The sequence below is a fragment of the Equus przewalskii genome, chromosome X (genome assembly GCF_037783145.1).
Source record: "Equus przewalskii isolate Varuska chromosome X, EquPr2, whole genome shotgun sequence".
NCBI classification, from domain to species: Eukaryota; Metazoa; Chordata; class Mammalia; order Perissodactyla; family Equidae; genus Equus; species Equus przewalskii.
Window position 1 is genome coordinate 221,496 of NC_091863.1, and position 16,277 is coordinate 237,772.

General features: G+C 63.4%; 1 protein-coding gene across 1 annotated transcript; it reads left to right on the top strand.

Annotated features, from left to right (window-relative positions):
• Nucleotides 1-5,913: 5,913 nt before the first annotated feature.
• Nucleotides 5,914-15,962, top strand: SHOX (SHOX homeobox). The gene is made up of 5 exons (XM_070604004.1): nt 5,914-6,363; nt 9,585-9,793; nt 13,648-13,705; nt 13,809-13,897; nt 15,171-15,962. Exons 1-5 carry the CDS (start codon nt 6,075-6,077, stop codon nt 15,414-15,416), a joined length of 891 nt encoding a protein of 296 aa, XP_070460105.1. The 5' UTR covers nt 5,914-6,074; the 3' UTR covers nt 15,417-15,962.
• Nucleotides 15,963-16,277: the final 315 nt, after the last annotated feature.

A 16,277-nucleotide genomic window follows, 5' to 3' on the forward strand; every position in this document is an offset into this window, starting at 1 on the left:
TTCCAGAAGCTTCCGGCCCGGGGGGCGGGGGGGGGGCTCCGTCTCCCCAAGAAGCGAGTGCTCGCTGGCTGTGGGCGCGAGCTGGACTCAGTTCGGTTTCCGCCGCCTTTTGAAACCGGAGAGAAAAAGGAAGCGATTTGGAGCCGGGTTTGGGGCGAGGGGTTTGCGAACGTCTCCGGGACTCGCGCGTCAAAAAACGGGGAGGCCCCGGGCCGGGGTCGGGGGCGCGCGCACGGGCGGGAAGGAAATCGGACGCCCTTGGGCCAGAAGGGAGAGTGGAGACGAGGAGACGCCCCCAAGATTAAGTCCTGGGGACCCGAATTAACGCAGGAACCGGCTCCCTGCGAGTGTCTAATATGGGTTCGTGGCGGAGCAGAAGGAGAGCCGCCCATGGTCGGTGCAAAGCGGCCTCCGGAAAAACGAGCCCCCTCGCATGTCCTACGTGGGCATTGTGCTTTGCTCCCTGGAAAAAAAAAATAATAATAATGTTTTTCTTAAATAAAACATAAAGGTCCCGTGATGGAATCGCCAAGGAAAGCTTTTTTTTTTTTTTTTTTTTTTTTAATGTCCACCATATGTTGCAAAGTACGTGGTGCCGGCAAAAAAAGAAAAAAAAAAAAAGGAGAGAAAATTCCGCAGAAAGCCAACAGCATTCCCTCCCACGAAATAGATTGTTCAAAATGCATTTATTTTTTTGGGGGGGGGGGCATCGAGGGCTATGTTAGAATGCCCTTCACATAAATCATGGGATTTGTAGGGAAAGTGGGAAGAAATGAAAAACAAAAACAAAAACAAAAAAAAACCCAGTTTCTGGGAGGGCCCTTGGAACCAGGGGCAGCCGGGCCTGCCCCATCGGGCCCTTTATTAATATTATAGATGTCGGATTTGTCGACAGGATGCGTGTCGTCCGTTCAGGGGGGCGGATGAAGAGAGGCCCCGTGTAATGATAACCTATTAGCCTCGAATCGGAAACACGGGTGTTGGGGTCAATCAATAAACAGCATAGGATAGGAGGGGCATGCAAATGCAGCTTTCTAAATGGAAAAGGGGGAGGAACGTAAAAAAAAAAAAAAAAAAAAAACGCAACAAGGAGCCCGTCTAGGAAAACGCGTTAAGACGCCTATAAAAATCCAGCCCCTGTGATCGATCGTCATAAATATTTAATGGGTGGGGAGGGTTTGGTTGTTGTTTAAAAGGCTCTGGCTCTTCGGGAAAAACCATTAACAGCGCCCCCCCCCCCCCCAGTCCTTCTGATTAATAGAAATTGTCTTTGGAATTACGGGGCCCGGGCTGAAGGGGCATTCCTGAAAAGATGCCCCCCCCACCCCCGTTTCAAGGGAACCCAGGAAACCCCCGCCCCGGGGTTGGGGGGAGCCTTGAGTTGACAGGTGGTGTAGACGAGGCCGGGGACTCGGGCTCCTCCGGGAGGCTTGCAGGCCCCAGAGGCTGCAAATGGTGCCCGGCAATTAAGAGCTGGGGGCGTGAAATCTGATTTCAGGGAAATGCATTTGGGACCCCCGCGAGGAGACTCGTTGCGCTGGGGCTCCAAGTGGAAATTCCGAGCCAGTCCCTTTTTGAGGGATTAAATAAAGCAAATATTAAATATCTGAATATTCATCGCTTCCCTTTCCCTCGGCGTTGGAGAGAGAGAGAGAGAGAGGCAGACCCCTTAGAGGCACAGGCCGTTCATTAAAATGGCCCTAATGCACAGACAGAAAGTCAGATTATTTTGCAAAATGTAAAAAAAAAATCAATGTGCATTTCCTCGGGCCAGCCTAAGTCGGTCCCTGGGGTCCGTCTCCCACCAGCCTGGCCTCAGAAAAGGCCGGTTGGCATGTGGGGCGGCCGGTGGCCGGTGTCCGGGCTCAGCTGTGTGCACGGCCTGTGTCTCTGGGTGTCCCGGGCACCCGGGCTGGCCCGCAAGGCCTGGGCGTCCGAGTCGAACGAGGGCCCGGAGCGCAGACGACCGCCGAGAAGTCTTCGGTCTCGTGTGTTTTCTGCAGCCGGGGAGACGGAGAGAGGACAGAAGACACCCCACGGCCACCGGCCCCACACGAGAGTCCTTCCCGCTCCACCGGCCCCACACGAGAGTCCTTCCCGCTCCACCGGCCCCACACGAGAGTCCTTCCCGCTCCACCGGCCCCACACGAGAGTCCTTCCCGCTCCACCGGCCCCAGCCAGCAGGACGTGGCCCCGGGGGGCGGCTCCTGAGCGGCGTGTCCGAGCTTCGCGGCCCGGCCTGGGGCCCCGGGAGGCCGGCTGACCGGAAGGAGTCCAGCTGGGGTAATCTCGGGGTGTGGGGGGGGGGGTGCAGCATCTTGGCCTGGCTGGCCTTGGGCTCTCTGTGGGGTCGGCCTGGGTGGGTGGAATTCGGGGAAGGTCAATCTGAGCTGGAATGAGAGGTCCCAGGTTCCCGTGAGGGGCAGGGAGAGGCCCCCATCTGTGGGGTGCACCCTCCCTGGTGGGGCTGCTGGCTACACCCCAGAAATGGGGGGCTGGCGTGCAAAGGGCAGCGCCTGAGGCCACCAGGGTGCCTCCGAGCTCCAGGACCCCGCAGTCGTGTTCAAAAGACCCTCCGACCCGCTCCCCAACTGGAGACCGTTTCCTCATCCCCAGGACAAGGTCTCCTGGCATTTTTATTGGATTTAATTGCATTTTGTCTCCGCGTCCCTTTCCACTTGGACCATCAAGGTGTGGGAGCCGGTCAGCAGCCGGGGCCTGGGCAGCCTGTGTCCATCCTGGGATTCTGGGCCGCGGGGCACGCCCGGACCCCAATGCAGCACCAGCGTGCGCTCCAGGGTGGGTGTGCCAAACATTTGGGGGAACATATCAAAGCTGGAACCTCCCTTTTCTTCCAGAAATCGGGTCCGCTCTTCGGCTCTCTGCCCCGACCCCTCCACCCCGGGCTGACGTTTTGTTTTCGTTCCGGTTGCACAAACTTTCCTCTTTCGGAGTTGACGGAATCCGTTTGGAGACAAGGGCGCGTCCGGACTCTGACAAGACGTGTCCCGGATTGGAGAACGCTGTGCCCCCTCGCGCCCCGGGGGCGGTCCTCCTTCTCGGAGGGGGAGGGGGCCTCGGGGGCCTCGAACAAGCGCCCCTTATGCAGAGGCCCCCCCCACCCACCCCCCACCTAACCCCCGGCGGGTGGGCCAGCCTGGGAGGGCCCGCGCCCTCCTCTCCTGCCCGCGGTGCCCCAGCGGAAATGCCCACGGAACGTTTCCTAAAGCACAGCCACCCTACAGCTCTCGACTTAGCAGAAATGTGAAAAGTCCTCGCCTGGGCGAAAATATGGGGACCGGCTGTCCCAGGAGGCGTTGGGGGGGTCTCCGTCTTGAAAGGGGAGGGATTGAGACGCCCCTCCACCGTGCGCTGCCCACCAGGGAGGGGAGGGCACCCGGGGCCACCCACGCTCCTCGTCCCCAAAAGTGAGTCAGAGAGGAGGCCGCCCCCCCCCCACCCGCCCTTGCTCACCGTGAAGACAAAGTTGGATTTTGCAAAAAGGGCATTTGCTTAGAAAGGACGAGGCCTTTGGAGACGGATGTGGGTGGTTTCGAAACCGTTTTCTGGGCTTGGGCTCATCGAACAACGGGGTCCCCAGTGGAAAAAGGGGCTTATATTCCCTCTCAGGCTTCAGGGTCTTGGATGCGCGAGGAGTCCCCATCGGGTGCCGGTTGGGGAGGCTCCTGGAGGCGGGCAGACTCTGCTCCCGGCCATGTTGCCTCTTTGGGGGGGGCGGGGGGTGGCAGGTGGGGGGCAGCTCTCCAGGGGGGTCTGGGCTGCGAGACTAGCAGGCCCTCCACGACCCCCAGGGGAGGCAGGGTGCCTGGGGTTGCAGGGTGCCAGGAAGCTGCACCTGAGGCTGCGGGAGCAGCGAGATGGGGCGCAGGTGAGGAGAGGAAAAGTCGCCCCCCTTCTCTGGGGACCCCGGAAAGTTGCTCCTGCCCGGCGTCCCCTCCCCGAAACCTGCTCTCCCTCCCTCGCTCCTCTCCGCCCATCATCGCTCTGCTGTCTCCCGCAAGCGCTGAGTTCAGTTGCCGACGGGGGCGGGGGGGGGGTCCCCACATCCAGTTGGGGCAGAAGATGCGCCCCACGGGGGGGGGTCAGGGGTGCGGCTGGGGGCTCGACCCGGACTAGAACCGGCGACTCCGGGGGCCGCCGCCCCCCCTGGCCCGCTCGCTGGGTGGGGGTGGGGGGGGGAGGCGCGCGCCCTCGGCGTCCCCTCCGAGCCGCCCCCCCTGCACCCGCCCCGCCGCCCCGCGAGGCGTCCGCGTGCATAATGCATGAGGGGCTATTTGTAATTCCGTGTGATATCCGCGCGCCTCCGCTTTGATTAGACGGCCGCCGTGACAAAGACCTGTTTGTCAAGTGGCCCCGCTCCTTCGCCTTGGCGCTTTTGAAGTCCGGGGGAGGCGGCGACCCCCGAAATCCCAAGGCGCCGGGAGGGAGCGCCGAGCACGTGTGTGTGCGCGCGCGGAGCAGAGCAGAGCAGCCCCGGGGACCGACCACGCGCGCGCGGCCCGGATCCCGAAGAAATCATTCCCTCTCCTTCCGACCCCGGAGGAGACAACCGTCTCGCCGAACGCTGGGCGCCATCGCGGGAGACCCCCCATCCTCGGGTCTGTCCGCTTCGCAAACGCTCGGGGGGACTCGAGAAAACGCACCACCGACTGCTCCAAAAACCACCACACACCCCGCCCCCCCTTCATTCGCACCCCCACCTCAACTCCCCCCAAAATAAGCCTCGTTCCCAGCGCAGAAAGCGGAGAGGGGGAGACAGCTGAGAAAAAAGAAGGGAGAGGAGAAAAGTCAACTTTATTGGCAGACGGGAGGGTGCAGACAGGCTGACACGTTGGGCTTCCGGGGTTTGTCAAACGCGTTTCGCGTCCTCACGGAGGAGACGGGCTCCCCCGCCAAGCGCGCTGCTGAGGGGCGAGCGGGAAGCAGCTAGTCAGGAAAAGCGGTGGCACGACCCAAAATATATATATTGATATTATTGTCACCCGAATAAAGATCCCACCCACCGGGTTGACAGGAATGGCTCGAAAAAGACTGCAAGGGGTCTGGTCGCGTGCCCAAAGCATTGCTGTTTACCAACCGGTTGTCCCAGGGACCCGCGAGCTTGTCCCGGTCTGGACGCCCGCGCTCCGACCGGTGCTCGTGGCCCCGCAGCGGCCTCCGGGGCGCCCCCACTCCGAGCTCTGGGACCCGCTTCTCCCCGCCGCCCACCTTCGGGGACACCCGGGACGCCTTCCTCTTACTTTTTTTTTGGGGGGGGTGGTGGGCTGGCGCCTCCAGCCGTGCCCCAAACTCGCCGCGGGCAGCCGCGCCTGCGGGTGCAGCCACCACCTCTCCAAGTTGGGGTTCCGATTTCCGTCTCGGATGGCGCGTCCCCGCCGCCCGGGTGCCCCTGAGTCTCCGCGTCCCTGGACGCGCGTCCGGCCCGGATCCACGGCAGGCGCGGGGCGGTGCTCGTCTCGGAGCCCGGCGGCGAGGACCTCCCGACGCTCCCGAAACTCCTCCTCAAGTTTCGTTTTCCGCCAGCCATTGAGAGCAGCCGGATACCTGTTTGGGGGAGCTGGCGCCTGCGCCCGCCCGAGAGCGCGCGCGCACCAGAGCGCGCGCTCGTGCGCGCGCGCGCGCGCGCGCTTCGCCGTGTCTCTCCCTCTCCCTTCCTTCCCAAATCTGCTCTTTACCTCTCCACACCGAGGTGCACAGACGCCAAACAGTGATGAAATGAAAAGAAAGCCAATTGCCGGACTGGAGGTGGGGGAGAGAGCGCGTCTCTGCGTGCGCCCCGCCGCCGCCGCCGCCGCCGCCGCCGCCGAGCCGGGAGCCGTAATTGCTGCAGACACACAAGTCTGGGGGTTGGGCCGACGTACCGGTGTATAAATAGTGTGATCTCAAATTGAAGGCATAAATACCAACAGGAGGAGAGCTACCCTCACACCGACCGGCTTCTCCGCGCCGGGGAGGCGCGCGGACCCCAGCCCGGCTCCCAGCCAGCCCCCCGCCGAGCCCCGCCGAGCCCCATCTCTCCCCTCACCACCACCCCCGCCGCCCCGGGAGCAGCCATGGAAGAGCTGACCGCTTTTGTATCCAAATCTTTTGACCAGAAAAACAAGGAAAGCGGCTGCGGAGGCGGCGGCGGCGGCGGCGGCGGCGGGGGCAAGAAGGACTCCATTACCTACAGAGAAGTTTTGGAGAGCGGACTGGCGCGCTCCCGGGAGCTGGGGAGCTCGGAATCCAGCCTCCAGGACATTACGGAGGGCAGCGGCCACTGTCCGGTGCATTTGTTCAAGGAGCACGTGGACAACGACAAGGAGAAACTGAAGGAGTTCGGCACGGGGAGGGCCGCGGAAGGTAAGCACTTGGGGGCGCAGGCGGAGGGCACCCCCTTACTCCCCCGGGGTCGGGGTCTCCTCGCCCCCCGGAGGAGTCTGCGCGCCGCGCGCCGCGGAGAGGGCCCCGGGCGCCGCGGCTCGCTCTGCGTTCGACCCCAAAGTCGGAAATGCCAGCCGCGGCTCTCGGAGGGAGAGGCCCCGGGAAGCCATCGCCAGGCTTTTCGTCAGAAAGCGGGGAGAAGCGAAGCGCGGAGACAAGGAAGGACGGAGGGAGGCGACGGAGCCGAGGACGGGCGGGAGGCTGGGGCCGCGCGCGCCGCCCGCGCACTCGCTTCCCCGGGGCGTCGGCACCGGGAGCCGAGGCGGGAACTCTCCCGGGTCTGGGCGGATCCGGGTCGGGTGGTGTGTGCCCCAAACCCGAGGCTGGCTGTGGGGCTGCCAGCGCCCCTGAGACCTCCTCCCACGCGCGCCGAGGAGAGAGCCACGCGCGTCTCTCCCCGCGCCCACCCGCTTCCCCGCCTCGCGATGGGCCGGTGGTCGCGGAAGCGACGCGCGCAGGGGCCTTCAACGTCCACACTGGCTCTTGGCCGACGCCGGCCTGGAGATTCCAACCACTCGGGTGCCCGCGCAGGTGTCCGGGGTCCGGACGTGACAGGGGGTGGCGGGGGTGGGAGACCCCGAGGGGAAGCGAGTGGCTCCGAGAGCGCAGCCGGCCGCGCCGAGCGCGCGTGTCCCGGCGGGGCCTCCTTCCCGCACCCGGCGCGCAGGTTTCGCCCCGATCTGGAAACCGAAGCGAAAAAAGGGCAGCTTTGCAACCGGTCTCCCAGCAAGGCAGGGGTGGTCCCAAGCGGCGAGGTAGGTGGGGGGTGGGGGTGGCGGGCCGTGAGCTGTCTGTACAAACAGGGCGACTGACAGCAATAAATCAGAGGCATCAAATTGGCTCGATTTCTCAGGGGGGCACCCTTGGAGACGCCTGTGATGTCTATTTTTCATTACAAAGAGAAGGCAGGCAGGGGCCGGCCGCTTCTCTCCGCGGGTCCCGTCTCCCCGACTGTCAGCGTGGACAGGGGTCAGACGGTGTCCCCCAGGACGTGCCTTTCTCCCGGGGAGCCCACGCGCCCTGCTTTTCCAGACCCAACGCTCGGATGGCAAGAGTTTGGTCTCCGCGGCCTTGAAAACGCGCAGACGACCCACACATCCCTCTGAGGTTTGACCTTGTGGAAGCAGCGGAAAGCTGGCAGAGGATTAGAAATAAGCCCCCGACCCCTCCCCCCCCCAGCAGCAGCGCGGGGGTAGCTCCGGCCTGGCCGGGGCCTCACCTCTGGGTTCGCCTCCTCCCTCCGCCGGGCCCCCCGCGCACCTGGCTGTGTGATTCATACAAAGACATTTCGCTTTGATGCAGCCGTGCCTGTCAGCCGGGCCCGGGCCGCTCTTGAAGGCCTAGATTTAATTGCAGAGGTTTGCAGGGCCCCGGGGCGGCTGACCTCTGGGGTTCCTGACCGTTTGTAAGGGGCTGGACCTCCACTCTCCTCGTCCGGGCCACCCCCTTGTCACCCTGGACGGTCAAGGCGGGGTGGCGGGGAGGGAACCCCAGCACAGAGAGGGCGACAGTGGAGGCCTTCCGGAAATCAGACGCAGAGAAGCAGAGAGACCAGAAGCAAAGGGAACAGGGTTGGGGGGGGTCCCACACATCCCCCCAGCTGTGTCTCCCCCTTTGGCGGGCTGGGAAGGGCCCCCCAGGAGGGGCTGAGCCCCAGGCTGGCATTTGCAGGACGCGAGTGGACTGCAGCGGTGGGGGTCCCCGGGTTCCCGGAGGAACCCCGGAGATCTTGGGGACCCCGGGGGAAGCCTGTCCCGCTGAGCGTCACCCTGCAAAGCCGGCCACCGGCTCTGAAGGACTTTGAGGCCCAGCCTGGCGGCTGGGGTCAGTCTCTGGGGTTCAGACTCGAGGACGAAGGAAGAGGGGGCCGCCTCTGGGAAAGGGTTTGCTGCTGCGAAGAAATAGGGTGTTGCTGGGATCGCCTTGCTTTCATGGGGCGAAAGGGGATTGAAAACCCAAGTTGGGCCGCCCGGCAGTGGGGACTTTAGAGTTTCAGCGTCTGGTGTCCAGCTGGCGGTGAGGGGCATGGCGTCCGGATTTTCCCCTCGCCCCTCTCAAGCTTCCCGGATTCCCCCTTTGCAAGTTTCCGGGTTTGCTTCTCAGGGGCCTTCGGCGCCGTTTCCTGCCCGTTTCGAAAGTGCTGCAACCCCAGGGTCTTTGCAACGACTCCCCTGAAGGCCGGCGTGTTCTCCTTGACACGCAGGGCACCGCTAATCAGGGCACAAAGGTGCTCTCTGCCCGCGCCCAGCGGGCTCCAGGAGGGGAAGAAAAAAAAAGCGCAAGAAAACACGGGGGCCGCGGAGGTGCCGCTGGCGCGCCAGCCTGGGTTGCAGCCGCCTTTGATTCGCAGTCTCTGAGCTGGGCGACGGGCTGCGTTTTCTGGGTTCGCGTCTTCCCAGTGGAGACCTCATGCCGGGGGGGGGGGGGGGGGGGTGCGCCCCCGCCTGCTCCCCCAGCAAATCCAGAGGCTCCCGTAATTTTTGGATGGAAGAAAGTGCCGCTTTTGGAGCCCCGGTGGGGCGTCTGCCCGACCGACCGCGTGTGAACGTGTGAAACAGACAGCGTGACAACCGGGGAAACTGAGGCACTGTGCTCCAGGGGGCACCCTGAGGAGCCCCGGTGCGCCGTTCAGAGACGGGCCTGGCTTGCTCGCTTAGAAAGAGGTTGGCGCGCGGCGTCCGGAGGGAGGGAGGCCCCAGCCTGGGCCTGGGCCTGGGCCTGCCCCATTCCGCCCAAGCGTCTTTGACTTCAAAAATAATAATAATAATAATATTTAACACCCCGCTCCCTTTGCAAAAAAAAAAAAAGGGAGGCGAGGTCAGTATGGGAGGCGATGTCAGTATGTCAACAGACTCGCGAACTGGAAAATGGAGCAAACGCTTCTGTCCCCAGGTGTAGGCCCGGAAAGCCCGCGCCGCCGTGATCCGAGTTCTTAGCAATGAGCGCGAGTTGGTTTTATCGACTTGCGTCCGGGCGCGCGGTGGCGGAGGCCCCTTTGCAGCGCATGCACGCGCGCCCGTGTGCACCCAAGCGTCCCCACCGCGGGCCGCCTTTCTCGGTGTGTGTTTGGGGGTGGGGTGGGGTGGGGTGGGGGGGGTCTCAGCTCTGTGTCCTCGGCTCCCACCCGCTCCTCCACGCAGGTATCTACGACTGCAAGGAGAAGCGCGAAGACGTGAAGTCGGAGGACGAGGACGGGCAGACGAAGCTGAAACAGCGGCGGAGCCGCACCAACTTCACGCTGGAGCAGCTGAACGAGCTGGAGCGGCTGTTCGACGAGACGCACTACCCGGACGCCTTCATGCGCGAGGAGCTCAGCCAGCGCCTGGGGCTCTCGGAGGCGCGCGTGCAGGTAGGACGAGGGGTCCCCTTCCACCCACCCCGGGGCCCGCGAGGAGACTGGAGCTGGGAAGGGCGCGCTGCAAGCAGGCCGCTCGGAGACGCCCCGGGGTGCGGGTAGCGGGGTCCCGCGTATCCGGGCGCACGGTGCGCCCTCCACCTCCAGCTGTCAGGAATTTGCACGACTTGCTCTCTCCTTCGCACGCTTCCCTTCTTCTCCCCGTCACCCCTCCTCAGGCCTCCCCCCTCTTTCCTCTTTGCTCCACTCCTGGGAGCGGGGAGGCGAGGCTGGGGGTGGGGTGGGGGGTGGTCGGGCACGCTGGGCGTCTTGATGAGCGCGGCTCCTGCCCGCCCGCGCGGGGCCCGGATTAACCCGGGCGGGCGCATGAATCGGGGAGACCCCATCTGGCGAACCGCCGCCGTCTGCGGGGCTGGGGGTGAGGGGGGCGCCCCCGGGTGTGCGCGGCACGTGCGTCCCCCTCGGGCGGGCCTTTCTGCGGCGTTGGGAACGTTCAGCGCGGCGCCTTCGTTTATGGACGGGGGTGGGGGGGAGGGTTGGGGGCTCCCCACTCGCTTTCTCGGGGTGGGGGGGGGGTCCCCGCAGACCCCGCCTGGGAGGTCGGGCCTGCAAGCCGGGGCCTTCCCGTGTCCTCGGTTCTCAGGCTTCTGAGCCGGGGCAGCGGGGCAGTGCAGACTAAGTAGGAGCGCTCAGTCTCTCCGGGGGCTGCTTTGCAATAAACCGAATTAATATCGCCCACCGGGGAGGGGGCCTTGAAAAGCGGAGGTTTTTTTTTTTTTTTTTTTGAAGAAGCGGTTCCTTCTTGGTCGTAGGGCCCCCGCGCATTTTGCAACACAACCGTCCTCGGGTTTTCTGGATGAGACGAAAACGCAGATGTGTCTTAGAAACGTTTTTAATTTGCAAAAAAAGAAAAAAAAATTGTCTTATCTTGGTTCGGTGTCTCTTCAGGCGAAAGGGTCTTGTCCGAAAAAAACGGCAGGCGTTTTCTAGAAGCTTCCTGCCAAAGAAGGGAGGGGGGGACCAGGCTGGGGGGGGCCCCTGTGTCCCCGGGGCGAGTCCGTTGGGGCCGCAGCGAGGGTGGGTTTCCCACCGGCCACCCTTCTCTGCAAAGATGGATGAGGTGGCGCCGTAGAAATTAATGAAAAGATGAAACTTTCGCCGCTGAAGGGGACATCCACTCTGATGTCATCTCGCCACGTCTTTCTGCCGGGGATCTGTAATATCTCCCCGGCCTTGATGTACTGTTTCTATAAAAATAAATTACTTGTAATTTAATTCCACACTATTTCTTTCAAGTACTCTATTACCGAATAGCGCCTGAGCGGCGGCGGGAGGCAGCGGGTTGGGCAGGAGCCGGGGCCTTGAGTGTCAGTCCAGTTTGCGGGGAGGGGGCCCTGAAAAAAAAAAAAAAAAAAAAAAAAAGGAATGGTGATCGATCCAGGGGGGGGGAGCGAATTAAAATTTAACGGCTGTAAATAATAATGCAAATAAATTTGAGGAGAGGAGACCAGAATTTTTTTTTTTTTTTTTTTTTTTTTGCACCGGCCACAGGGCCAAAAGGGCAGAAGGCGCTCATAAAAATCAATTAGTGCTAACACGGCCCCGCGGTCGCGCGGGTGTCACCGGGGCGGATGGCAGGAATCAAAAGGCCACGACGATCCGGATTTGAATCCCGACTCCTCCGAATTGTTGGGGGCTCATCCATCGCGGGGGGTGGGGAGGCGGGTGGGGACAGCTCCCCCGTCCCCGCGGTCGTTGGAGGATCGGGTTTCAATTTGGAGTGGAAATTTGCTGTAAATAAATTGCGGACCCGATGGAAGCTGGTCCTGATTAACCTTTTATTTTTAGCATCGTCCTGGAAGCTCCCAGCGCCCAGCTGTCAGGGTCCTAATCGAAAGTTATGAGACCGCGGTGCTGCGGAGCGGGGTGGGGTGGGGGGGGCCCGTAATTTAATTACAACAAATATCTCTGGGTTGATGGCGCAGGGAGCTAAATTAAATGTCATTATTCACTGTCTGTAATGGAAATCAGAAGGAAATCAGATTAGGGCGTTTGTGAAAGAAATCGGTGAGTGCCGCTTAATGAAGAAATGACTGTCGAAACCAGTGTCGCGAGCTTTAGTTAGCATATTCCAGTCTAATTGGAATTGACCGCGAATCACCCCGAAAGCCTGATTTACGACCGCTTAACGCGCCGGCTAATTCATCACTTTTATTCTTCATAATGTTGTGTTTTTTTTTTTTTCTTTTTCCTCCCCTTCCTCGACCTCCCCCCCCCCAACTCCCCAACCCCCCCCCCACTCCCGCGGAAAGGGAAAGCGAGCTGGGCTTTTCCAGATGTCAAGAGGCTTCTGGTTTTGGGGGAAAAAAAAAAGGCCCTTTCCAGGGGGCACCGTGGGCTCGTGCGCAGACGTCTGGGGGAGCGGACCCCAAGGAGACAGGGGCGCCCAGGCCGGGTGCAAAAGGGGTCCAGTCCCACCCGGGGTGGGGGGGTGGTCTGACACAGAGGGGTCAGGAGGTATGTGCACGCAGCCTTTGCAAATGCACGGAAGGAAGGTTTGCGCGTTTCAGCTTGGAGGGGGCGGCGGGGGTGGTGTGGGCGGACTTTTCTTTCTTTTTTTTTTTTTTTGGAATGACTTTTCAAGGCAAAAAAGGGAGCCAACTTTTCCAGGCTCCCTCTGCCTGGCGGGATGAGCTTTTCGAACGTTCTGGAAGGCTCAGCTCTCGCGGGTTGAAAAATGCCTCTGGAGAGTCTGGGAAGGACGGAAAAGTTGACGTTTCTTGGGGTCCCCCCCCCCGCCCCATCCCCGGGGGGTTTTGCTGAGGTTTCTCTGCGCGGGGTGGGGGGTCCCGGGCGCCCCCCAGGGTCTGCGCTTGGAGCGGCGGCGCCCTGAGCACACCCGCCCTGAACTCCCGGGCACGGAGGCCGAGGCCAGGCTGTCCCGGGGGCGGTGGCTCCGCGTGGCCAGTGACGGCCGTGGCGGCTATAGGGCCACGGACCCGGGTAGGATAGACGCCTGCGATACCAGTTAGGGAAAATTAAGTGACCAAGAACACGGAGGGAGGAAAGCCCCAGATTTGGCCAGCCCTGGCTGCCTGGAGGCGGTGTGAACGTGGGGAGTTTTTGGGGGGAGGGCCACTTTTGCACCCCAATCTTGGCGTCCGGCCTGTGAAGCTAGCTGGGCGGGGCCACGATCCCAGCGCCCTTGGTCGCCCAACCTCTGCCTAGGGCGCCCCCAAATTGGACGTCCTTGGAGAGGCCAAGGGCCCAGAGCGCAAAGCCGGAATTATTGGGGTGCGTGCACCCCGTTTTCATGGATGGCGCACGACTCTGTCCTATTAACCGGGCCCCTCCAGGCTTCCTAGGGGGCACGGAAAACGCAGACGTTTGTGGCTTCGGGGCGCCCCCAGCTTGATCGGGGAGGCGCCTGCCTTCGGGGAGCTCTTTATCTCCCCTCACCCTGTGCGCGCCCCCCACTCCTCGTCGTCGGCGAAAATGCAAAAATGTGGGAGGTCGGGAGGGGGGCCATGCCCACACAAGGAGATGGAAAGTCCGCCAACACCTCATTCTTCACTCTGGATTTATATATCCAGGGGCCCGGCCGGGGCCGAGAAGTGAGTGACAGGTCCCACCTCCTGGTAGCCAGTTACGCGCAGGGCTGGGGTGCGGGGTGCGGGGTGGGGGGCCCTGGGGGAGGGGAAGAAAACGGAAGAGGGGGGCTGGGGGGGTGTGCTGTGCGGGGCCGGGGTCCCTCTCGGGGCCACACCCCAGGCGCCTGGGAATTGGGGGGGCCCCCCCCCCGCCGTCCAGCTCACTGGGGTGTGTCTGTCTGTCTGTCCCGTCCGCAGGTTTGGTTCCAGAACCGGAGGGCCAAATGCCGAAAGCAAGAAAATCAGATGCATAAAGGTGGGTGCGCGGGGGGTGGGGAGGTGGGGAGGTGGGGGGCGCCGGCCGGGCCCCCCTCCCCGCCGAGGGGCGGCGTTCAAGGCCCCTGTCTGTCCTCCCGCAGGCGTGATCCTAGGCACGGCCAGCCACCTGGACGCGTGCAGGGTGGCGCCCTACGTGAACATGGGCGCCCTGCGGATGCCGTTCCAACAGGTAGCTCGTGTTTTTTTTTTTTCTTGCTTCTGGAACGGCCCCCGCACCCCTCAGCCCTCGCCTCCTCCCGCCCCCGCGGAAGAAAGGAGGCCGCGGTTTTACAAGGGCGCATTTATAGACCCGCTGGCACGTATTAAATTCACGCTGTAAAAACTCGCAGTCCCCTTTGGGGAGGGCCCGGACAGAAACCCAAGCACGGTTTTGCAAATTCAGAGGGAAAAACAGCCCACACGCCCCGGGAACCACCCACCCGCTCGCCGCCTGGAGCCTGGGGTTGGGGGGATGGGGTGGGGGGGGAGAAGGGGAGGCTGGCACGTGTCTACACTGCCCCTGCGGACCCCAGGGCTGCGGGTGTCTGCGCCCCTCCAGGACCCGGGCCGACCCCGCGCCTCCGAGTTGGGGGTCTCTGGTCCAGCTCCGAGCAGAGTCAAGAGGGCCCAGCGCGCGGGGTGCGCTGCGTGGACGTGGGGCGGCCAGCGAGTCAGGACACAGCATCGAGGTCCCCAAAGGGACCCGCGTGGGGTGCATGGGGGGACCCTGCGAGGCGGGTGGGAGCGCTCTGGGCAGAGCGGAGGCGTGGCCACCACGCAGTGTAGACCCGGGTTTCTATCTGGACCTCTGTTTGCTGAAGGGCGCGACGTCCGCTCGGTGGGGCCCCGGCCTCGCGGGTCAGCTGGGCCGTGGGGAGTGGGGGGCACCAAGAGACACCTGGGGGGGGTCAGCTGGGGTTCCATCCGGGTGCTCTCAGACTCCCCAGCCCAAGGCGGGAAGGGCGTCAGGGGGTCTGCACCCCACCCTCGATTCGACCCCCGCCCCCTTGGCCTGGGCGCATCTCCTGCCCGTTGACCCACTTTCCCCAGGGCGGGGCGGCCCCTCCGCATCGCAGGCACTGCGGCCTCCAAGAGGGAGAGGGTGAGCCATCCGGCCCCAGGACATTAGCCCGACGGAGGACTGGGGGCGTCCGGGTCCCTGGGAGGGGGCGTGTGTGTGTGGGGGGGCACCGGAGCCAAAGTGGGGACCCTGAGTCAGAGATGCGTCAAAGGGTCAGAGGACCCGGCGCTTTGGGGAGGACGGGGGGTGAGCTGTAGACACCCCGATATTCGCGAGGTCAAGGGGGTGGGCGCGGCTCCCCCAGTCTGGCTCTGTCCGCTGTCTGGCCAGCGGGAGGAGGACGATGGGGTGGGGTGTCCCCGGAGGAGGGTCCGTCCGCCCCCCCACCCCGCACCTAGGCGTCCTCCCCGTCCTCACCGCGCCGCGTCTGTTCCCCACGCAGGTCCAGGCGCAGCTGCAGCTGGAAGGCGTGGCGCACGCGCACCCGCACCTGCACCCGCACCTGGCGGCGCACGCGCCTTACCTGATGTTCCCGCCGCCCCCCTTCGGGCTGCCCATCGCGTCGCTGGCCGAGTCCGCGTCCGCCGCCGCCGTGGTGGCCGCCGCCGCCAAGAGCAACAGCAAGAACTCCAGCATCGCCGACCTGCGGCTCAAGGCGCGCAAGCACGCCGAGGCCCTGGGGCTCTGACCCGCCCGCCGCCCTGGGCCCGTTGCCCACGCCGCGCACTGCGTCCTGCACTCAAACCCGCCCGCGTCCCCCACACCCCCGACGGCTGCATAGACCGCCCGGGCGGGCCTGGAGAGGGGGCCTCCCGGGACCGCACGACCCCGCCAGACCCCCCGCAGAGCGTGTGCGGAAAATCGAGAGACAGAGAGAGACACACAGCAGGAGCCGGCCGCTCAGACCGCCCAGCGCAGCCGTCCACGCAGCACGGCGTCCTGGGCTTCCCCCGCGCGCCTCGTGCAGCCCCGTGCGCGCGCCCCTGTCCGCCGCGGGCGTCTCTCCCCTGTGCATGCGGCCTCGTCCACACCCTGCGAACATCAAAGAGTCTATTAAAAAACAAAAAAACCCCAAAAAACAGAAAAACCCACAAGATCTGGGGCTGGGCTCCGCCGAAGATGCCGATGCTGGATCGCCAAGCGTTTTCTTCACCGCCACGAACTCGCTTTCGCCCCAGGAGCGGCACGCGCCGTGTGGAGATTATTATTATTATTATTATTATTTGCAAAATGCAAAAAAAAAAAAAAAAATTGCACCCCCTCCCCACCCCGCCGGCCCCAAAGGCAGCAATAACGAAACGCCTCTGAGGACCTCGCCGAGGTGGGGGTGCGGGTGGTGCCGGGGAAGCTCCCACGTGGGACCCGTCTGGGGGGGATACCTGACTTCTGCGCATGCGCACGGTCTGCGCCAAGGCAGCACCGACTTGCTCGATTTTCCGGTCTTTGATGCCCCCCCCCCCAAGTTGAGCTTTTTTTTTTTTTTTTAATTGCTGTTTTGCAGACGCAAAGGACATACCTAGAGACACAGGGGCGCGCGCGGGGCGTGGTC

Bases quoted from the DNA above. Each gene is read 5' to 3' on its own strand.
- SHOX (XM_070604004.1), top strand. From the start codon at position 6,075: ATGGAAGAGCTGACCGCTTTTGTATCCAAATCTTTTGACCAGAAAAAC. The intron at 9,794-13,647 runs GTAGGACGAGGG...TCCCGTCCGCAG, and splicing joins TCTCGGAGGCGCGCGTGCAG to GTTTGGTTCCAGAACCGGAG. The intron at 13,898-15,170 runs GTAGCTCGTGTT...TTCCCCACGCAG, and splicing joins TGCGGATGCCGTTCCAACAG to GTCCAGGCGCAGCTGCAGCT.